This window comes from Mesoplodon densirostris, chromosome 14 (assembly GCF_025265405.1).
Source record: "Mesoplodon densirostris isolate mMesDen1 chromosome 14, mMesDen1 primary haplotype, whole genome shotgun sequence".
Lineage (NCBI taxonomy): Eukaryota > Metazoa > Chordata > Mammalia > Artiodactyla > Ziphiidae > Mesoplodon > Mesoplodon densirostris.
Window position 1 is genome coordinate 21,679,351 of NC_082674.1, and position 18,290 is coordinate 21,697,640.

Sequence of the window (18,290 nt, forward strand, 5' to 3'; positions counted from 1 at the left end):
TGTAATGAACAAATCTGACTCTTCTCCATTTCTGTTGCCTCAGATTAGACTATCTTTGACTTCAACTAAAGCAAAATCTTTTTTATACTAATAATTGTATTTATTTTGGGGAAAAGACATTCACATGGCTGAAAATTCAAGATACATAGGGTATAAAGTGAAGAGTACCTCTCACCTGTCTCCAGCCTCCCAGACCACATCCACCCAGGCAGTTTTCTTGTTACAGGTCCAAGATATTTTCTTTATTTATACACATGCAAATACATATATATCTCCCCCCCACACACCTTTTTTTAAAACCTTTTGGCTGCGCTGCGCATGTGGGATCTAGATCCCCAGCCAGGGAATCTTTCCCCTTTTTAATTCAAACAGCAACTACACACACTGTCCTGCACCTTACTTCTTTTGAGTGTACCTTGGAGACTATTCCATTTTTCTATATAAAAACCTTCCTTATTCTTTGTTATGACTGCTTAGTATGTAATTATATGAATGTAGTATAATTAGCCCTTATTATTAATGGATATCCAGGTGGTTTCCAGTCTTTTGCTATTATAAACAATGCTGCTATAAATAACTCTGTATCTAAGCTACTTCAAATGTGCAACTATATGGCTAGCGTAAGTTCCTAGAAACAGAATTGCTGGACCAAAGTTTAGGTGCATTTGTGATTTTGATTGATAGGCAATTTTTTTTGGGGGGGGCTCCCATTGCGGAGCGCAGGCTCCGGACACGCAGGCTCAGCAGCCATGGCTCACGGGCCCAGCCGCTCCGCAGCATGTGGGATCCTCCCGGACTGGGGCACGAACCTGTGTCCCCTACATAGGCAGGCGGACTCTCAACCACTGCGCCACCAGGGAAGCCCTAGGCAATCTTTTTTTTTTAAATTGATCTGGTTCTCTGCCTCTAATCTCTACCAGCTACCTTTCTAAAGCACAGAGCTGACCCTGTTGAACCTCTGCTTAATTTTGATGATTGAGTGGTATGCTCAATATGTAAAAAAAAAATGAATTCATCATGATCTTTATAGAGAGAAAGCCAAAAATTCAACAACTTCTCATTGTATGCCACTGGAAGTAAGCAGTGATCAATCCTAAAAACTGGCAATTAAAAGGAAAGAATTAAACATGTATCTTGCCTTTCCAGTATGAATTGTAATTCAGAATAGTAACTGACGACAGGGAGTTCTTCATAGAAGATTATCAGCTAGTACATATGGAATGATGTAATTAGGAAAAAAAAATTTACCATGTTGCATCCTCTAGTGAAATAATTCAGGCAACAATAAAAGTGGATGAAACCACTAAATGAAAGTTTGTTGGGAAACTTTAAAACACCTGGACCTCTGGGCTTCCCAGGTGGCGCAGTGGTTGAGAGTCTGCCTGCCGATGCAGGGAACATGGGTTCGTGCCCCGGTCTGGGAAGATCCCACATGCCGCGGAGCGGCTGGGCCCGTGAGCCATGGCCGCTGGGCCTGCGCGTCCGGAGCCTGTGCTCCGCAATGGGAGAGGCCACAGCAGTGAGAGGCCCACGTACCGAAAAAAAAAAAAAAAAAAAAAAACACCTGGACCCATTCATCACTGAAAATGGACCGACCAACCTGACGGCAAGGCAGTATGAAGCATACTCAACCTGGTTCCTGGCACGAGTCTATGTCATGAGAAAAGAAGAGGGGTTGGAGAGACTGCTTTTGATTACAAAAAATTTAAGACAAAATGACGACATGTAATATATGGATTTGTTTGGATCCTGATTCAACAGTATAAAAAGCTGCTTTTGAGACAATCAAGGAAATTTGATTATAGATTGGACAATAAGGAAGAGTTTTGTTTTTTTTTTTGCGGTACGCGGGCCTCTCACCACTGTGGCCTCTCCCGTTGCGCAGCACAGGCTCCGGACGCGCAGGCTCAGCGGCCATGGCTCACGGGCCCAGCCGCTCCGAGAGGCATGTGGGATCTTCCCAGACCAGGGCACGAACCCATGTCCCCTGCATCGGCAGGCGGACTCTCAACCACTGCGCCACCAGGGAAGTCCAAGAGTTTAATAAGTGTAATGACATGGTAAGCTTCCATATTTTTTAGAGACATACTGACGTTTGGAGGAGTAAAACGATATAATGACTGGGATTTGCTCTAATACAACTTCAGCAAGGAAAAAAAGGGAAACAAAAAGAAAGCGTATGTGGTGAATCTTGATAATTACTACACTTGGTGATGGGGATTCTTTGTATAGTTCACTGTACTTCTATGCTGCTTGAAATTTTTCAGTAAAACATACACACACACACACAAAACGGGTAACTCTAACATTTTTTTTAGGCTTACCACAACGGTTAGACTCTCACAATCTGGACCCAATCCAACCTAAGTTAGCAGCTGTATCACTAATTGTCCACATAACCCGAGGTTCTAGCTTTACCACACTACTTGACACTTTGGAATTGGCCAGTCATTTTAAGGCCTATTCTGTAATCTAAGTTATTTCCTCTGTTGATCTGCACTCTCATTCTTTTCCAACTGGGAAACTTCTTATCCTTCAAGGACTAGGTCAGATGTTACCTGTGAAGTCTTCTCCAACCTCACTAGATCTCCTGGCAACATCCTGGGTTGCTTCCAATGAACTCTGTTCATACTACTAGTAGAATGTATCTCATACTGTAGATATCATCTGTCTTCCTCCATCATGATGAGTACTCCTTAATGGCAGATAGCATAAAAATTACGGGCACAGTCTCTAGATCCAGAATGCCGGAAATCACATGCTGGTTTAGTTAGTGTTACCTTGGGCAACTAACTTAACCTCTCTGTGCCCCAGTTATCTCATCTATAAAATCGCACTTCATAGAGTGGTATTAATCTTCCTAAATGGATAAGAAAGGGACTACAACAGTTTATGACACACAGTAAATACTCAATACTAAGGATACAAAATATTAATATATTGTGTAACTATTTAATATAAATATCAATATATTGGTTTAACTTAAATATTAATGTAATAATAATACTAAAATACTAAGGATAGGACTCTTATTTGTCCTTATTATACTTTTCCTCATATCTAGCTCAGTGTCTGGCACATAGATGCTCAATAAATGGTTGATGACTTGGATAGTTTCTGGTCTCCATACTGACCTTCACTTTGGCCCCAAAGCACTGGCATGGAGGTTGGTAGCAGGTGCTAAGAGGGGCTGGAGAGTCTGGACTCCTAACCTAAGCGGTGGTGATGCTAAAAGAGATAAAAGGCAGCAGAGTTGCTAAGTGTAGGGAGTATGTCATTTATTGACCCTGTGTTCCCCCACTCACTGGTCACTACTCTTGACTCGCAGCACAACAGGTACAGAACTGCAAGGGATCATGCCCAGCTCCGTGATCACCAGATCCACCAGTTCTGGGGGGGTCACATCATAGACCAGATTCAACAACCGTAGGGACGAGTGGTTCTGCCAGTCAGCCAGGGCCACATGTTCTCCTCGCTCACACAGCAGATCGTCAGGGTCATCTGCAATGGGAGGTGTACCCTTTTACGTACTTTTAAAAAATAAGCTGTGGGCTTCCCTTGTGGCACGGTGGTTAAGAATTCACCTTCCCCCCCCCGCCCCCCCCCAAAGAAGAATCCACCTGCCAATGCAGGGGACACAGGTTCGAGCCCTTGTCCGGGAAGATCCCACGTGCTGTGGAGCAACCAAGCCACAACTACTGCGTCTGCGCTCTAGAGCCCGTGAGCCACAACTACTGAAGTCCGCACACCTAGAGCCCGTGTCCGCAATGAGAAGCCCGCGCACCACAATGAAAAGTAACCCCCACTCGCTGCAACTAGAGAAAGCTCGCACACAGCAACGAACGCCCAACGCAGCCAAAAATAAATAAATAAATTTATAAAAAAATAAAAATAAAAAATAAGTTGTACTTCAACCTCCCCTCTCCCTCCCAAATCTTCTCAGGTCCCTGGAACCTTCTCTCCTGCCCTCCTGGGCCTCCTTACCTAGCTCATTAGAGACAAAGGCATCAGTCTGCACACGCTCACAAAACTTGTATGTTTCACAGCAGACCAGCACTGGCACATTATGGGCCCGTGCCACCAGGGCCAGCTGTGCTGTCCCTACCCGTGACATCACAGACCCGTTGGCCAGGAGTGCATGAGCTCCCAACAGCACCTTAGAAACCTATTTTGGAGAGTAGAGAGGAGGAAAAAAAATGTCATGTGTGACCAATGCAGAATAAGGTTCCCAACTCTTACCCAGGGCAGCAATATTAAGGCAATGGGTAACAAATCTTAATAAAGGCTCTTGGAAAACACCTGACCACTGACTCACTGCACCACCCACAGGAAAACTAAACTCTTTTGTCCTGTTCCCTCTCAGCGGCTACTAGTTTTATATAAGATTCTTGCAATAGCTAGACATGCTATATAACATACTGTGGATGCTGCTTCTACTAAATATAAACACAGCCGTATGATTCTAGTATTTCTAGACAATCACAACGTTGGGAAGGCGAGACTATGTCTATACTACTATACCCTTTTACTCCAACTTTGGAGTCCTTTTCCTCTGCCCTCACCTCTGGGAGCACATAGGAAGCTGCAGGAATCAGCAGGTAGGAGGCAGGGACCCCAGCACGGACCAGAAAACGTAGCGTGTGCCTTCCCTCCAGCCGTGGCCGGCTGTCCACCACTACCACCCGAAACCGCCGGCCCTTAGCCCAAGCCTCCTGAAGAATTCGTGATACCAGAGATGAGCTGGAGTGAATGGAGAGGATTCAGTTATAAATGTCACTGACTGATAGTCAGCTCATTCCAAAAGGGCAAAGGGGCAGTTCCTTCTTCAAATCATTTCACTCCCCGTTTTTCTCAGTCATAGGGTCTGGCCCATACCATCCATATACCAGGATCACATCTCCATTACTGATCTTCTCATAAGCAAAGCGTGAGATTGCCTCAGCTGCAAGCACAATCTTCTCTTTCACGTATAGATTGATGGCTGCTCGAAGTTCTGACTTGGCCTAAATGGAGCAAGATACTTATGGAACAAGAATTGGACACAACTTTCCCTTTGATTATCATGCTGGATGCTTGAATATGCATATAATGCCAAGCCTAAAGGGGGCCCAGGTCAGACAGACCCACCACCTCCTTAACCCCTGACCAGGCAGACCAGAGAGTTGCCCCTTCTGGGAGCCCCGAACATGTTTCCAGCTCTATCCCCCAGGTTCATGCCTTGCTCATTCCTCATACTCATCACCTCCTCTTCCCGCTTGGAGCTGCTCACACCCGTGATCTCCTTGTTAAGGAACTTGATGGCGTTGTACATGCTCGCTGACAGGGGACGGCACTGAGTCAGGAAGCTACGAAAACAACACCTTGCATCTGTGCAACTCTTCACAGCTCACAAAGCTTTCACACTTAAAAACATTTTTTTAAAGAGAAGACAGAAAAATGAAAATAGAGGTAGACGAGCAAGAAAAGGGGTCCAAGTGCAATATAAATTCAGTATCTGGCATCGTTGGTTTTCTTGGCTTTGTGCATGTTAGACCTGGTATTTCTACTGATACAGTATTCCTATAGTTTCTCATACTGTTCAGTTTGACAGTCTTCAATAGTAACTAATACTATTTTTCTAGGGTGTCAAATTCAGAACCAGGCAGATCCATCTCCTGACCCTAAACATGGTCCTCAAGTAAATCGCTTGAGGAAATTGGATCCCAAAGATTACAGGAGGGGAATTTTGAAGTGTGTCCATATTTCACTGGAGATCAAAGAAGCCTAACTAAAAGAATTGTGGCTGACTCACATGATAACTTCTTTTTGAAAGGGCTATTTTATCTTGAAGATTATGAGTTTAGAGGAACCAAGGTGATTGGCAGTGGAAAGAATCAGAACGTGTGAAATTCCTTAAAAATTTATTGACTTAAATAACTTTGTCTGTGTTACACATAATAAAAAAAAAAAAAACCCTTTACACTTTGGGGAAAAAAAAAAAAAAAGGGTCCAAGGAAAGGACTGAGCAAGGTGGGGTGGGAGTGGATGTGCAGTGGTCATCCTTACCTGAAGTAGGGCTTTAGTTTATTCACTAGGTCCCTTGACAGCTCTTCATTGGGAGGTGTGGTGTAATCCTGAATCACCTGTAGGGTACACAGGTTGATCAGCAAAATGCGCCCTAACAAGTCTCTGAAAGGGGGATAGGGTAAGCTTCTCTGAGGAAAGTCTTCTGAGGGTGGAGTCATTCCCTCTTCCCCCCAGAGATTACTCTGGGTGAGAGAAGCTGGGGTAGTGTTGGCGAAGGTGAGGCTGGATCATAAGAGGTAACAAAATGGGACATACCTGCTGCAAGGCACGAAGCAAAGCAATGCACCGGGCATTGGAGCCACTGACCAGGCCCTGGGAGTACTGCAGGCCGAGTCGCACCATGGCTGGGTGGATCACAGAGGATGGGATGCTGATGGGATGGCGGTGTCACACACTTTGCAAGGGAACTTGAGCACCTACCGCCCACCTGCCCCTGATGAAAAGGAACCTCCTTCACTCGCACAGACACCCCCATTTCCTCTAGAGTTCTGCCTTATGTTCATGCTTCTTTCCACAGATCCAACCTCAAGTTTCCAGTCACTTTCAAAACAGAATTACTAAAACTCCTCATGCTTAAAAGTTATTGACAATTTCATAAACTCCTACCTCATAAACTGGGTCAGAGAGTTTTGTCTGCTGTACTGGGGTAGGTGGGAGAAGAGACTGACTTTGGATCCATAATCCTTTCGTGTAGGAACCTTGACAAAACAGGGAACAGGACCAAGAGCCCAGAGTTTAAAACTGTGGGATAATGCTGGGAAGGAAGAAGATGGTGAGCCCAATACCCACCCTTTTCCAGGGTCTCCCTTCGCCCCGTGCACGTTTTCTCCCTCTATTCCATCTCCCTAGGCTCTTTCTGGCCACACACCAAACCCACTTCCTACCCGCTGTCGTTCTGGTTTTTTAACAAGCCTCCTCAGAAGCGTGGGGTCATCCACCTGACTATGCTCCGGTAGACGTTTCACTCCTAGAAGATAACAATCGTGTTTTCAAGACACTGTAGGTGATAATGAGAAATCTGCTTTCAGGGCATAAGGGACATCAAGAAAGATTTGAGAGAGAGATGGAAAAAAACAGGAGAAAAGAGTAGAAAAAGAAACAAGGGTAGGATGAGGTTAAGGAGAGAATTGTGAACTCTGGGAACCAAGGTGAAAATTGGGAGCTGTTTTACTGTGGGGAAGCCTGAGCTAACATAGGCATTTGAACCAACAGAGGCCTTGAAGATACCTGAGGGGGTTTCTCCAGCTGTGCTGGGGCAGGCCTGAGGAGGTGGCCCTCCTTGGTCCCCTTTTCTTGCCTGCTTCAGGGCCCGCTCAGCCTCCTGCTTGGCCCGCCTTTCAGCTCGAAGTTCAGCCTTACTCCGACCTGCTGGAACTTTGTCCTTGGCACTGCCCAACTGACTGTCCAGTCCAGGCAGGTCTTTGGTTGGGCCTGCTAAAGGTAGAAGGAAGAGGTGCCCAAGCCCTAGGTAGGTAACAGCTATGCCCCAACCAAAGCTTCTTTTCCTGTTTATCTAAACTTTTTCACTTTTCACTTGTTCAAACCAACTTTGTCCTGTCTCCCCGCCCCTTCTCTCCCACCACATCCCTTTACCAGCTCCACACCCCGGCCCTTTAAAAAAGCCCCCGCACCTTGACATTGGGCTGCAGACACAGCAGAGCCAGTTTCTGGTTCTGCCCCCTTTTCCTCCTTCCGTTTCTTCTTCTGCTGTTTCTTTTCCTTCCGAAGCTGCAGCTTTTCTTCTTGGGTCATCTCCCTCCCCCCTGCCTAAGACACAGACATAGAACACTAATCTTCCCCAACAATTCCAAAAATGAATAAACACTACTGGATACTTACTAGTCTCCCACAGGATCCCTAATCCTTCCTAAGTCTCAGCAGGTACCTGTTACGAGCTTAGAGCCCACAGGGGTCGAAGTTTCTCCTGCAGGTCACAGTCACATTACCATTAGGGATAAAAAAAGCTCTGTAAAATCTCTCGGCTTTACCAAGAAATAAAGTGAAACGGGGATGAAGACTGGGTCGGAACGAAGTTGACACGGCCTCCTGCGTACCGCCTGACAGGCGGCTAGGGAGGGCATCCGTACTTACCCCAGGCCGAGGAACAAGCTCCGCCTTCATCGCAGATCCCGAGTCTGCATCAGAAAACAGGGCACAAAGTGAACCAGAGAGGCTCCAGGAGGGTTTGCGGGGACACGTACTCGGCGCTGCTGGCTGCTGGGTCTGCATGACCACGGGTCCGCCACCAGGCGGGAGGTGAGCCGGGGATCGGCGTGGGGGACGCAGTGCGCGGCAGGATCAAAGGGAAGGGGGGCGGGGGAAGGCGGGAGCACGCACACCTCCCGGAGGAACAAGTCGGTACGCGGCACGGAGTGCGCCCGAGGCAGTGCGGACCAGAGTCCGGCGTGGCGCGGGAACCGAACGACAGGGCCCAGAGGTACTCAGGGCCCATCAGTAGCCGTCCGAGGCCCGTCCGTCTGCGTACCTGTTTGTGCGCCCGGCCCTTCACTCACCCTCGCGAACAGCCACGGCCACGGCAGCCATCATCCTCCGTCCTAGGCTCCGCCCGCCTGGGTCACAGGGACTACAGCGACCCCTGGGCCGACAGCCTCGGCGCGCAGCCCCAACCGGACTACAAGCCCCGAAGTGCTCTGGGGCTCTCTGCCCCTGGCTACGGGTCGCGATAAGGGCCGTCTCAGCTTTGGGCTCCCAATCCCGGCTGTCGGCTCTTGCCCTTTAGACTACAGTTCCCAGGATGCAGGGGGCGCTGCGCCCCAGAGCGGACTTCCCCAGCCCTTCCCACCTCTGATCGCAAGTCCCCCCCCAAAAAATGGCGAGCGAGGCGGCGGGGACGCGCTGAGGAGCGGAGGCGAGCGTGCAAAGCCGCTGTGGCCCTCACAGTCCGGACCCGGCCGGGCCCTGCCGCAGGGAACATGCACTTTTCCATTCCTGAAACCGAGTCCCGCAGCGGGGACAGCGGCGGCTCCGCCTACGTGGTGAGGAGCGGCCGGAGCCCGGCCGGGCAGGGGCGGGGATAACGGGCCGGAGACCTCTCCGAGCGGCCTCCGAAGTCCGGCCGTCACCTTTCGGGCCTGGTCACAGGCCGCCGAGTCCCGACGGCCTCGCTGGGAGCTTATATTACGTCTCAGATTCATCCAAAGGTCTCCCCAGCTCCTGTAGGTCCTTTGTTCGGCCGCATCGCCTCCCCCGGCTGGGCCGCGGCTACTCTGGTGGGCGTCCCTGGCCTCTTGGGGAGGAAGACTGCAGCCTGAGCGCCCGGGTTTCCCCCGACTGGTCCTTCTGCTTTGGGACCTGGCTCTGGGGAAAATCGACTGGCCACCTTTGGAAGATCTCGGCGCGTTGCTCAGGCGGAGCTGTGGCAGGCAACTTCCGGCCAGGGTTCTCAAGCCCCGCCAAAATGGCGAGCGAGGCGAGCGACCCTAAACAAGACCGCGACCCTAAACTGCTTGCCTGCTTTTGTGTCCTCAGGCCTATAACATTCACGTGAATGGAGTCCTGCACTGTCGGGTGCGCTACAGCCAACTCCTGGGGCTGCACGAGCAGGTGGGACTAGCACCCCTGCCTTGAGGCAGCTTCAAGCCCTTTTCTACGCCTGGGCATCAGTGTCTCCATTTCCCTCCTCGTCGCTTTCCCGTAGGCTGTAGTTCCCCTATAATCACTGCCACAGGGAAGGATTTGGTGCTTTATCTTAGCGTCTTACATTTCCGGGTAACTCCCAGGAAGCTTAATGTCTGCCAGTAACTGCTCCTCCCTATACTCACATACTCCCTCCTTTCTTCTCTGTCCGCATCTTACACAGCCTGTACACTGCCTGTGCCTGTGCATGGAGAAAACGACAACCCTTCCCCCTAAGCTGCCAAAGCACTTTCCTTCTGTCATCTGAGCTGCAACTTGAAATTCTTTTCCCTGCTCATATTGATACAAACCATTCACCAGTTTCTGTCTGTGTTCCTTGACTCACCTGAGCGGGTGTAGCTGTTCCAGTTATCCTTATGTGTCTGTGATGTAACGTTTCTCTGTTCTCCTCACCAGATTCTGAGCTCTGTATTTAACTCGGTACAGAGTCCTGGTTTTACTGATAACTAGTTGTGCAACCCTGAGCAAGTTACCTGATTTCTTTGGGCCTCAGCTTCCGCAACTGAAAAATGGAGTCATTGATCTGCAAAGTCCCTTTAAGTCCTAAAATACTTCGTGAATATATTTAGCTATTACTTAACTGTGCACATAAACTTTCCTTACACAGCCCTTTGCTTCCTGTGAGGGTTCAATGAACACAGCTTTGCTAGATAAGCAAGGGTCTCCCTAGGCCCTGGCCCTATACAAACCCTTCCCACACTGTGGGGGGACTGACTTGTACACTGTAAGATTGGAAAGAACATATATCTAGGACAGGAACGGCTCCCTTGGGATGCTGCCCCTGCCAAAGGGATGATTTCCTGGATGACCAGGGTAGACAGGGGAGCAGGGACTAAGGAAAGGGAAGGGGAGCTCAAGAGAACATTATGAATGTGGATTGCCTCTTCTCATTTGCTATGTTTATGTGAAGAGTTGTATCTCTTTCTCCAAATAGCTTCGGAAGGAATATGGGGCCAATGTGCTTCCTGCATTTCCCCCAAAGAAGCTTTTCTCTCTGACACCCGCTGAGGTAGAACAGAGGAGAGAGCAGTTAGAGAAGTACATGCAAGCTGGTGAGTGGTTGGAGGGAACTTTAGGCTGACTCTGTTGAGGACTGTGGACAGAGACTCAAAACAGCTGATTTTGTAGAAGGTCCTGAAGGAATCTGAGGATCTGGGAAGGCTATTGTTTTATCTATTATTTAATTAGCAAAAGTAAATAGCATGCAAGGATGCTGTGGTATCTAGGTGCCAGCAAAGCAATTTGGGCACTGACGTCTATGAGAAATACTAATATAGCACTAACTAGTCTTAAAGCAGTTTCGATCGGCGGGGAGAACTTAATTTGTATCTGATGTGCTTTAGATGAACATTATTTTTCCCTAGTTCTATAGACTGGACTCAACTAGATGGTAGCCAAGGGTGGGGCAGGTGAAGAATTTATGCAAACAGTGAGTGAGGTGAGGCCAGTTGGGAGATGTGACAAGCCACCATCAGCCCAGGAAAGGGGACCTGGGGGGCCTGCCAAAAAGAGAACTGGGGGGATCCAAGAGGGAATCATAAGTTATTAGAACATCATTCTCTTGTCCCCACAGTTCGGCAAGACCCCTTGCTTGGGAGCAGTGAGACCTTCAATAGTTTCCTGCGTCGGGCACAACAGGTAAGGCTTTGGATGGGACCAAGTTTTAAGGGAAGCACCTTCCTGCAGGGCCACATCATTTTAATGAGGTGGGTACAGAGGAGCCATCCTGGCACCTTTCTGTATGGAATGGGGCTTCTGCTGTACCAGTGAAATCAAGGAAACCCAGTCTATAATTAAACAGCTGAGAATAAAGTCACCAGAGGGACCTACAATACAGCATAGTTGGGAAGGGTCAGAGCTGGATGCTGGGCATGTTGTTAACAAGGCGCCTCCCATTCCCGTGTATGCTCACAACCAGGAGACACAGCAGGTCCCAACAGAAGAGGTCTCCTTGGAAGTGCTACTTAGCAACGGGCAGAAAGTTCTGGTCAATGTGCTAACTTCAGATCAGACTGAGGATGTCCTGGAGGTGAGGCCCTTGTTCTGCACTGCCCCTCCTCCCCCTGCACCCCAGGTTCCCAGGCTTGGGGTGATTGGAACCATCCAGCATGATGAGCGGTATTTCCTTCCCTATTCCTAGGCTGTGGCTGCAAAGCTGGATCTTCCAGATGACTTGATCGGATACTTTAGTCTCTTTCTTGTTCGAGAAAAAGAGGATGGAGCCTTTTCGTGTGAGTTTGTCTGGACTTTACAGCTTCCCTCTGTTTCCACTAGTGAATTTGCCTGTCTCCCCCAAGAATGTGGCATTTCCCCAGGGCTTCTCTCTTGAATTCCCTCTCCTGAGTTTCATTACATTTTCTTTTTCTTTTTTTTCTTTTTTAAACCCATAGTTGTACGGAAGTTGCAAGAGTTTGAGCTGCCTTATGTGTCTGTTGCCAGTCTTCGGAGTCAAGAGTATAAGATTATGCTAAGGAAGAGGTCAGGGCTGGGCTTGGAGGAGGGAGAGGGTGCTGGACTGGATTATGGGGCCACGTATTGAGACAGAATAATCTGGACAAGGAGGTAGTGCTGGGTGTTTCTACCAGGCCTCCCAAGCTTCCTCCAACTGTATCACCATTAGCCCCATACATAGTTCCAGATTGCTCCGGTTTTGCCCCTTTTCCATTCTGCCTCTTGCCTTCCCCCAGCTTAGCCCCATTACCCCTTTCCACCCCTTGGCCTCACAGTTATTGGGACTCTGCCTATGATGACGATGTCATGGAGAACCGGGTTGGCCTGAACCTGCTTTATGCTCAGGTGAGCTTGGAGCTGCCTCAGAACCCTTCCCCTGAAAATGGCTCTGGTGTCCCTCTGCCAAGAAAACTCCTTTCGTATCTTTACTGCCAGTTCATGGGGAAGTTTCTAGAATACTCTCAGGGCATCCGGCACAACCTCTACTCTCCCTGCTTTGTAAGCTGATACGGTCAAGGACTCAACTGCGAAGAGCTTGCTCAAATGTGGGGCTAGGGGTCAGGCTGGACAGAGGTAACTGGACACTCTGGGTCTCTGAATGGGAGCCCCGAACACCCCACCCCTTGTCTCCGCTGTAGACAGTATCAGACATTGAGCGTGGGTGGATCCTAGTCACCAAGGAGCAGCACCGGCAGCTCAAATCACTGCAAGAGAAGGTCTCCAAGAAGGAGGTGAGCCCTGCCTCCCTGTCTGCCTCCAAGGGGTTGCTTCCTCTGGGCTGTCCCACTTCCCCTCCTGACCCGTCCCGCGTGCTGACTGGGTTTCAGTTCCTGCGGCTGGCCCAGACGCTGCGGCACTATGGCTACTTGCGCTTTGATGCCTGTGTGGCTGACTTCCCGGAGAAGGACTGTCCAGTGGTGGTGAGCGCAGGCAACAGTGAGCTCAGCCTCCAGCTCCGCCTGCCTGGCCAGCAACTCCGTGAAGGCTCCTTCCGGGTCACCCGCATGCGGTGCTGGCGGGTCACTTCCTCTGTGAGTTGGGGTAGGAGGGGGAGGCCTTTGGGATGGAGGCCCGGCAAGCCTTGAGCTTCGGGAATGGGCTGGAGTGGGTCAGGGAGAGGCACATCGGTCAGAATGAGCTCAGCCTAATTCTTACCCTTCCTCTCCCAGGTGCCACTGCCCAGTGGAGGCACAAGCAGCCCAGGTCGCGGCCGGGGTGAGGTGCGCCTGGAACTGGCTTTTGAATACCTCATGAGCAAGGACCGGCTACAGTGGGTCACCATCACCAGCCCCCAGGTGTGAGCCCACCCTCAGGCCTCCTCTGGAGCCCATTGCACCGTCTCTCTTAGATACCCAAGTCTAGGGCTTCCAGGACTCCATGTGAGTGGGAGCCCTTGTCTTAGGGGTGCTGGGCTCAGGATGACCACCCAGTCAGGCTGAGCTCTCTCCTTGCCCTCAGGCTATCATGATGAGCATCTGCTTGCAGTCCATGGTAGATGAACTGATGGTGAAGAAATCCGGCGGCAGTATCAGGAAGGTAAGCAGCAAGCACAGACCAAGCAGCCGAGTGGTTGTGCTCTCCCTGCCGTTTGTCCTAGGTGTGATGCCTCTCCCGAGAGGGAGGGGAAGGGATGGGGATTCCAAAGGGAGTGATCAGCCCTTATCAGCACCTCATGTCTCCATCCCCAGATGCTACGCCGGCGGGTGGGGGGCACCCTGAGACGCTCAGACAGCCAGCAAGCAGTGAAGTCCCCACCGCTGCTTGTAAGTACTACTCCCTGGTCAGTCCCCAGCCCCCAGGCCTTGTGTCACCTCCCCAGTGAGGTCTCTGATGCCTCTGCCTCCTCCTCCCCAGGAGTCACCTGATGCCAGCCGGGAGTCCATGGTCAAACTCTCAGTGAGTTTCCCACGAGGGTTGGTGAGGTTGGTATTTGTAGGGGACCTTAGGGAGGCTTGAGCCCTCTGACCCCAACCCTGCCTTTATTACAGAGCAAGCTGAGTGCCGTGAGCTTGCGGGGGATTGGCACTCCCAGTACAGATGCCAGTGCCAGTGATGTCCACGGCAATTTCGCCTTTGAGGGCATTGGAGATGAGGATCTGTGATCTCCAGAGCTCGGATGTCTGCCCTCTACCCTGGAGGAGTGTTCAGAAACCTGCCCTGTGCCTGTATCCCCCAAACTGGGGTATTTTTCTTCGTATTGTCCCCTTTTCTCCTCGGCCAGGGGCCTCCTAACCTGCCTTCCCTTCCCCTCCCCAGGGCTGGCTATACAAAGGATCGCTCAGAGCTGGCCTTCAATGCCAAATTAGCATTTAGTATTTTGCACAAAGTCCACGGGACCATGGCTACCTGCCTGGGGAGGAACCACAACTCCCCCCAGGCTGCTTCTGGCTTCTCGGGGCCATGAGCCAAGGGGATGGGCAGAGGTCTGTGTATGGTCTGGCCCAGCTCCCCGTCATTAAACTCAGCCTGACTGCTGCCTACCTCTGGTTCCCTCTCACTGCCCCTGCTCCCCCCATCACAGCACGGACTGCTGTGCTACGGGCGAGGCCAAGCCGTGCTTGCCACCGCCAACTCAGCATAGACGTGGCTTTGTTAGTGTTTCCTTTATTATAAAGCACTGAAATAAGTTAAATAAACAGGTGCGAGGCTGGACAGTCCCCCAGCCAGTTCATCCACCGCCCCTGGGAGCAGTGGAGGTGGATACAGGGCCCTTCTCACTGAGCTTATGAAGTCGCATCAGTCAAGGCAAGGCCCCCCTGGTCCATATGGGCCTCCCGCCCATGGGGTTTGGACTGGTCCGTATAGTGCCTAGGTTAGTCTGTGTGGAGCCCCTGGCCAGCGGGGGAGGAAGGTAAAGGTGGCTTCTGGTCCATCTGTATAAAACATACAGGAGGGTCAGGGCTAATTCATAGAGCCCTAGGGGAGAAGGACCTAGTTCAGGGTGAGTCTGTGTGGAGAGCTCGGCTACCAGTGGCACCCAGGGCTGTTGGGCCCCGAGAGCTCAAAACAGAGGGGGGACTGTGAGGTGGCGCCCAGCCCTCAGAGGCAGAGAGGCCCGGCCCTCCTGCCCCACCATGGCCGTGCACCTTCTGGTGGCGTTTGTAGTTGTCCCAGTGGCCCGTGGTATAGGCGCAGGTGGCACAGCGGAAGGGCTTCTCGCCTGTGTGCCGCAGCATGTGGCGTTTGAGGTTCATGCTCTGGTTGCAGCTGTAGTTGCAAAGACTACACCGGAAAGGTTTGTCCCCAGAGTGGATTCGACCGTGACGCTTGAGGTTAGCCAGGTTGCCACAGGCATAGGGGCAGAGGGGGCACTTGTAGGGCTTCTCTCCTGTGTGGACGCGCTGGTGCCGTTTCAGGTTATCCAGATGAGCAGAGGCGTAAGGACAGCGGGCACAGCGGAAGGGCTTCTCACCACTGTGCGTCTTCATGTGCCGAGCCAAGTGGTTGGGATAGTGAGTGGCAAAGGGGCAGAGGCTACAGGCAAAGCCTTTGTCACTGGGGCCCTGGGGTCCACCACTGGCGCCACTTCCAGTCTCTCCTCGCATGCAGCGCCCACACATGGCGGCTCCCAGCCGACTACCCTCCCCCTCTTCCAGCTCTTGTCCACAGTTCCGGCAGGTCCAAGGGAACAGCAGCTCTGGCAGTGGTTCTGATCCAGTCCCACACAGGCCTTCCCCTTCTCCCCTCAGCTGCCCACAGTCCGGCAGGAAACTGGCACCACCTGGTGGCACATGGAGGCTCAAATCTGGAAGCAGCAGGGCATCTGTGGAGACAGTGAGACCTGGGCTATGAATCCAAGTACCCCTAAGGCCACCCACCCACGTCCCAGGTTCTTTGGTCCCTGGCTTTTTACCTTCAGGTCGCCGGGGCACTGCCCCCTCCTGCTCTGTGGGACTGGGAGGCCGGGCAGGACGTGGAGCACAGCAGCGGAAGCCACAGGTCGGGCAGGGAGGAGTGGGGGGCCCCGCATGGGTGCGCTGATGCCGCCTCAGGTTGCCCAGGCTGCTGCAGGCAAAGGGGCAGTGGGGACAGCGGTAGGGCTTCTCGCCAGTGTGGGTGCGAGTATGTCGCGTCAGGTTGACGAGCTGGGCTGAGGCGTAGGGGCAGCGGCCACAGCGGAACGGCTTCTCCCCGCTGTGTGTCTGCATGTGCCGCTTCAGGTGGCTCGAGTAGTGGGACACGAAGGCGCAGAGGCGGCATGAGTATAGTAGCCGTGGGGGCAGCGGGGGCCCCCCACCCGGCCCTCCTGCCCCACAACACGGCCCCTCACCTGTGGGCCCCCCACACAGCTGGCAGGCTGGGCCTGGCCTCTCACCCCTGGCCTCCCCTGGACCCCTGGCTGGCTCCTCAACTTCACTCTCCGCACTTAGTGCCCGGCCGCCCCCAGACTCGTCGTCGCTCAGCCCATAGGGAAGCCCAGGCCTGGCCCCCAGAGAGTCTCCTGGTGAGACAGACATGAGAAGAGACATCAACACAGGCTAGGAACAGACTCCAAACTCCCTTTCTCACTTGCGGTCTCCCCACCTGCTGGGCTCCACCCTTTTCTTCAATTCAATGATCCTAAAAATTCAACACAAATCATCTACCTCCAAGTCTGGACTAACCTAGTGATGACAGAGTTGTACATAGGACCGGTGAATGGAAAAAGACCAAGGGCTCACGGTGGACCACATACTGAAATGAATCAATAAATAATTAACTGATTCTTGGGATAAGAAAGTAAAAATACACAAGGCAGAGGCCTGATACTTTTTTCTAGTGCCTCTATCAGTAAGGACTCTTAGTTTTTATTTTACAATCACCTCCATACTATCTCAAGAGGCAAAATTTGGAGGGAAGAGGAAACAAAGTAACGCATGTAATACCACTTCTAAGCCTAAAGGATGGGTTCTCTTTTACGTGGATTCTCTCAATGACTTTCAAAATCATCCTTCAGAAGTGGCATTAGTGGAATAGGTAGTACAGCAAACTAGGACGGGGTGATGCTAAGATCACAGGGAAGAGGAATGTGGAGGGATATTTCAGGGCAGAGACTAATACCTCCATACAGGAGGAGTGTATGCTGCAGGTGACAGGGAGATTAGATGTAAGTACTAACTTGAATGAGGTTGCTTCCCAGAACCTCTTAAAAATAAACTCATCTAAGGAATGGGCTAGGGAGCGGGATGAAGTTATTAAAAGGGCATTTACTTTTAACCAGTTGTTCCGTATGATTTCTCTACCGTCCTATTCATACCACCTTTGAACCAGGCCCCAGAACTTGACCTCAACAAAGTGATGGACCATCAGGCAAATGAAGAAATCTAGCTCAAATCTAAACTGAACCAGCCCCAGTGGCAGGAAACGGTGTTTTTGCTCACTGGCACTATACTCTAACCCGCCTCCTAAAGGCTGGGGTTCCAGCGGTCACTTCCTTAAGTCCCCCAAACCCACCTTCAGAGTCTCTCTCGAAGCCCATGAGCTGGTCGCTGTTGCCGTCACCTTCCTCCTCTTCCTCTTCTTCCTCAAACTCCAGATCCTGGCCTAGTAGCAAATCACTCTCCAATACCAGGGCCCCGGGTCCTTCGTCGAGGGAGTCTTCGGTATCCACTGAAGAGGGGAAGAGGCTTGTAGATCCTCCCTCAGGAACCGGGCCCATCATTCGCACCCGGGGAGCCAGCCCTCGCAGACCGTACTTCCCGCACTCGTAGACCCTCTCGGGTTCCGTTAGTACCTCGATGGGAAGCTAGGAGTCCAGATCGCCCACCCCATCCCTCAAGAGTCCCCCTCCGCCCAGACCTGAACCCACACCACTGACCCCACCCCCGCTCCTCCCCGCTCGCAGCCCCTGACCCCTGACCTTTGACCCCCTCGCATTTCACGGGCTGCGGGTGGCTTTGCTTCCTTCGGGGCATCGTGACCGGCTCCAGCCCGACGCGCCTCCGGCCTGCGGCCGCCCGGCCCCGCCCCTCCCAATTCGGCCCGCCCGCCCTTCCTCTCAGGGCCCGCGGGCCGCCCCCATGCAGCGGCGCGGGCCCCGGGCAGCCCCCGGCCCTGGCCCCGGCGCCCAGCTCAGGCCGCTCCCGCCGCCGCCGCCGCCGCCGCCGCGTCCATTCATGGAGCCCCCTACCCCCGCC

At 51.8% G+C, this 18,290-nt stretch overlaps 3 protein-coding genes and 1 non-coding gene across 9 annotated transcripts; 2 read left to right on the top strand and 2 right to left on the bottom strand.

The window, feature by feature from the left end:
* Positions 1 to 3,261: 3,261 nt before the first annotated feature.
* EIF2B4 (eukaryotic translation initiation factor 2B subunit delta) lies at positions 3,262 to 8,800 on the bottom strand. Of its 5 annotated transcripts, none has more exons than XM_060117965.1 (13): positions 8,580 to 8,800; positions 8,158 to 8,201; positions 7,698 to 7,833; positions 7,294 to 7,497; positions 6,951 to 7,033; positions 6,673 to 6,764; positions 6,322 to 6,436; positions 6,046 to 6,122; positions 5,243 to 5,345; positions 4,876 to 5,003; positions 4,563 to 4,740; positions 3,985 to 4,165; positions 3,262 to 3,501 (listed from the first exon to the last, which is right to left on the bottom strand). In XM_060117965.1, exons 1-13 carry the CDS (start codon positions 8,611 to 8,613, stop codon positions 3,302 to 3,304), a joined length of 1,575 nt encoding a protein of 524 aa, XP_059973948.1. In that variant the 5' UTR covers positions 8,614 to 8,800; the 3' UTR covers positions 3,262 to 3,301. The 5 variants fall into 5 exon arrangements, with proteins under 5 accessions (XP_059973948.1, XP_059973947.1, XP_059973949.1 ...); XM_060117964.1 differs by having other exon boundaries at positions 7,294 to 7,500; XM_060117966.1 differs by having other exon boundaries at positions 7,294 to 7,500; positions 8,552 to 8,623.
* Positions 5,456 to 5,556, top strand: LOC132502269 (small nucleolar RNA SNORA8). Its single transcript, XR_009534461.1, has one exon. It is a non-coding gene; the product is annotated as a small nucleolar RNA SNORA8 (small nucleolar RNA).
* Positions 8,801 to 8,813: 13 nt separating the features above from the next.
* SNX17 (sorting nexin 17) lies at positions 8,814 to 14,654 on the top strand. Of its 2 annotated transcripts, XM_060117968.1 has the most exons (15): positions 8,815 to 9,062; positions 9,556 to 9,630; positions 10,658 to 10,775; positions 11,297 to 11,361; positions 11,642 to 11,752; positions 11,864 to 11,954; positions 12,114 to 12,201; positions 12,450 to 12,519; positions 12,813 to 12,905; positions 13,002 to 13,205; positions 13,344 to 13,469; positions 13,633 to 13,710; positions 13,863 to 13,937; positions 14,029 to 14,070; positions 14,163 to 14,654. In XM_060117968.1, exons 1-15 carry the CDS (start codon positions 9,000 to 9,002, stop codon positions 14,274 to 14,276), a joined length of 1,413 nt encoding a protein of 470 aa, XP_059973951.1. In that variant the 5' UTR covers positions 8,815 to 8,999; the 3' UTR covers positions 14,277 to 14,654. The 2 variants fall into 2 exon arrangements, with proteins under 2 accessions (XP_059973952.1, XP_059973951.1); XM_060117969.1 differs by lacking the exon at positions 9,556 to 9,630 and having other exon boundaries at positions 8,814 to 9,062.
* Positions 14,655 to 14,761: 107 nt separating this feature from the next.
* Positions 14,762 to 18,156, bottom strand: ZNF513 (zinc finger protein 513). Its single transcript, XM_060117967.1, has 4 exons — positions 18,014 to 18,156; positions 17,608 to 17,763; positions 16,028 to 16,615; positions 14,762 to 15,937 (listed from the first exon to the last, which is right to left on the bottom strand). Exons 1-4 carry the CDS (start codon positions 18,066 to 18,068, stop codon positions 15,111 to 15,113), a joined length of 1,626 nt encoding a protein of 541 aa, XP_059973950.1. The 5' UTR covers positions 18,069 to 18,156; the 3' UTR covers positions 14,762 to 15,110.
* Positions 18,157 to 18,290: the final 134 nt, after the last annotated feature.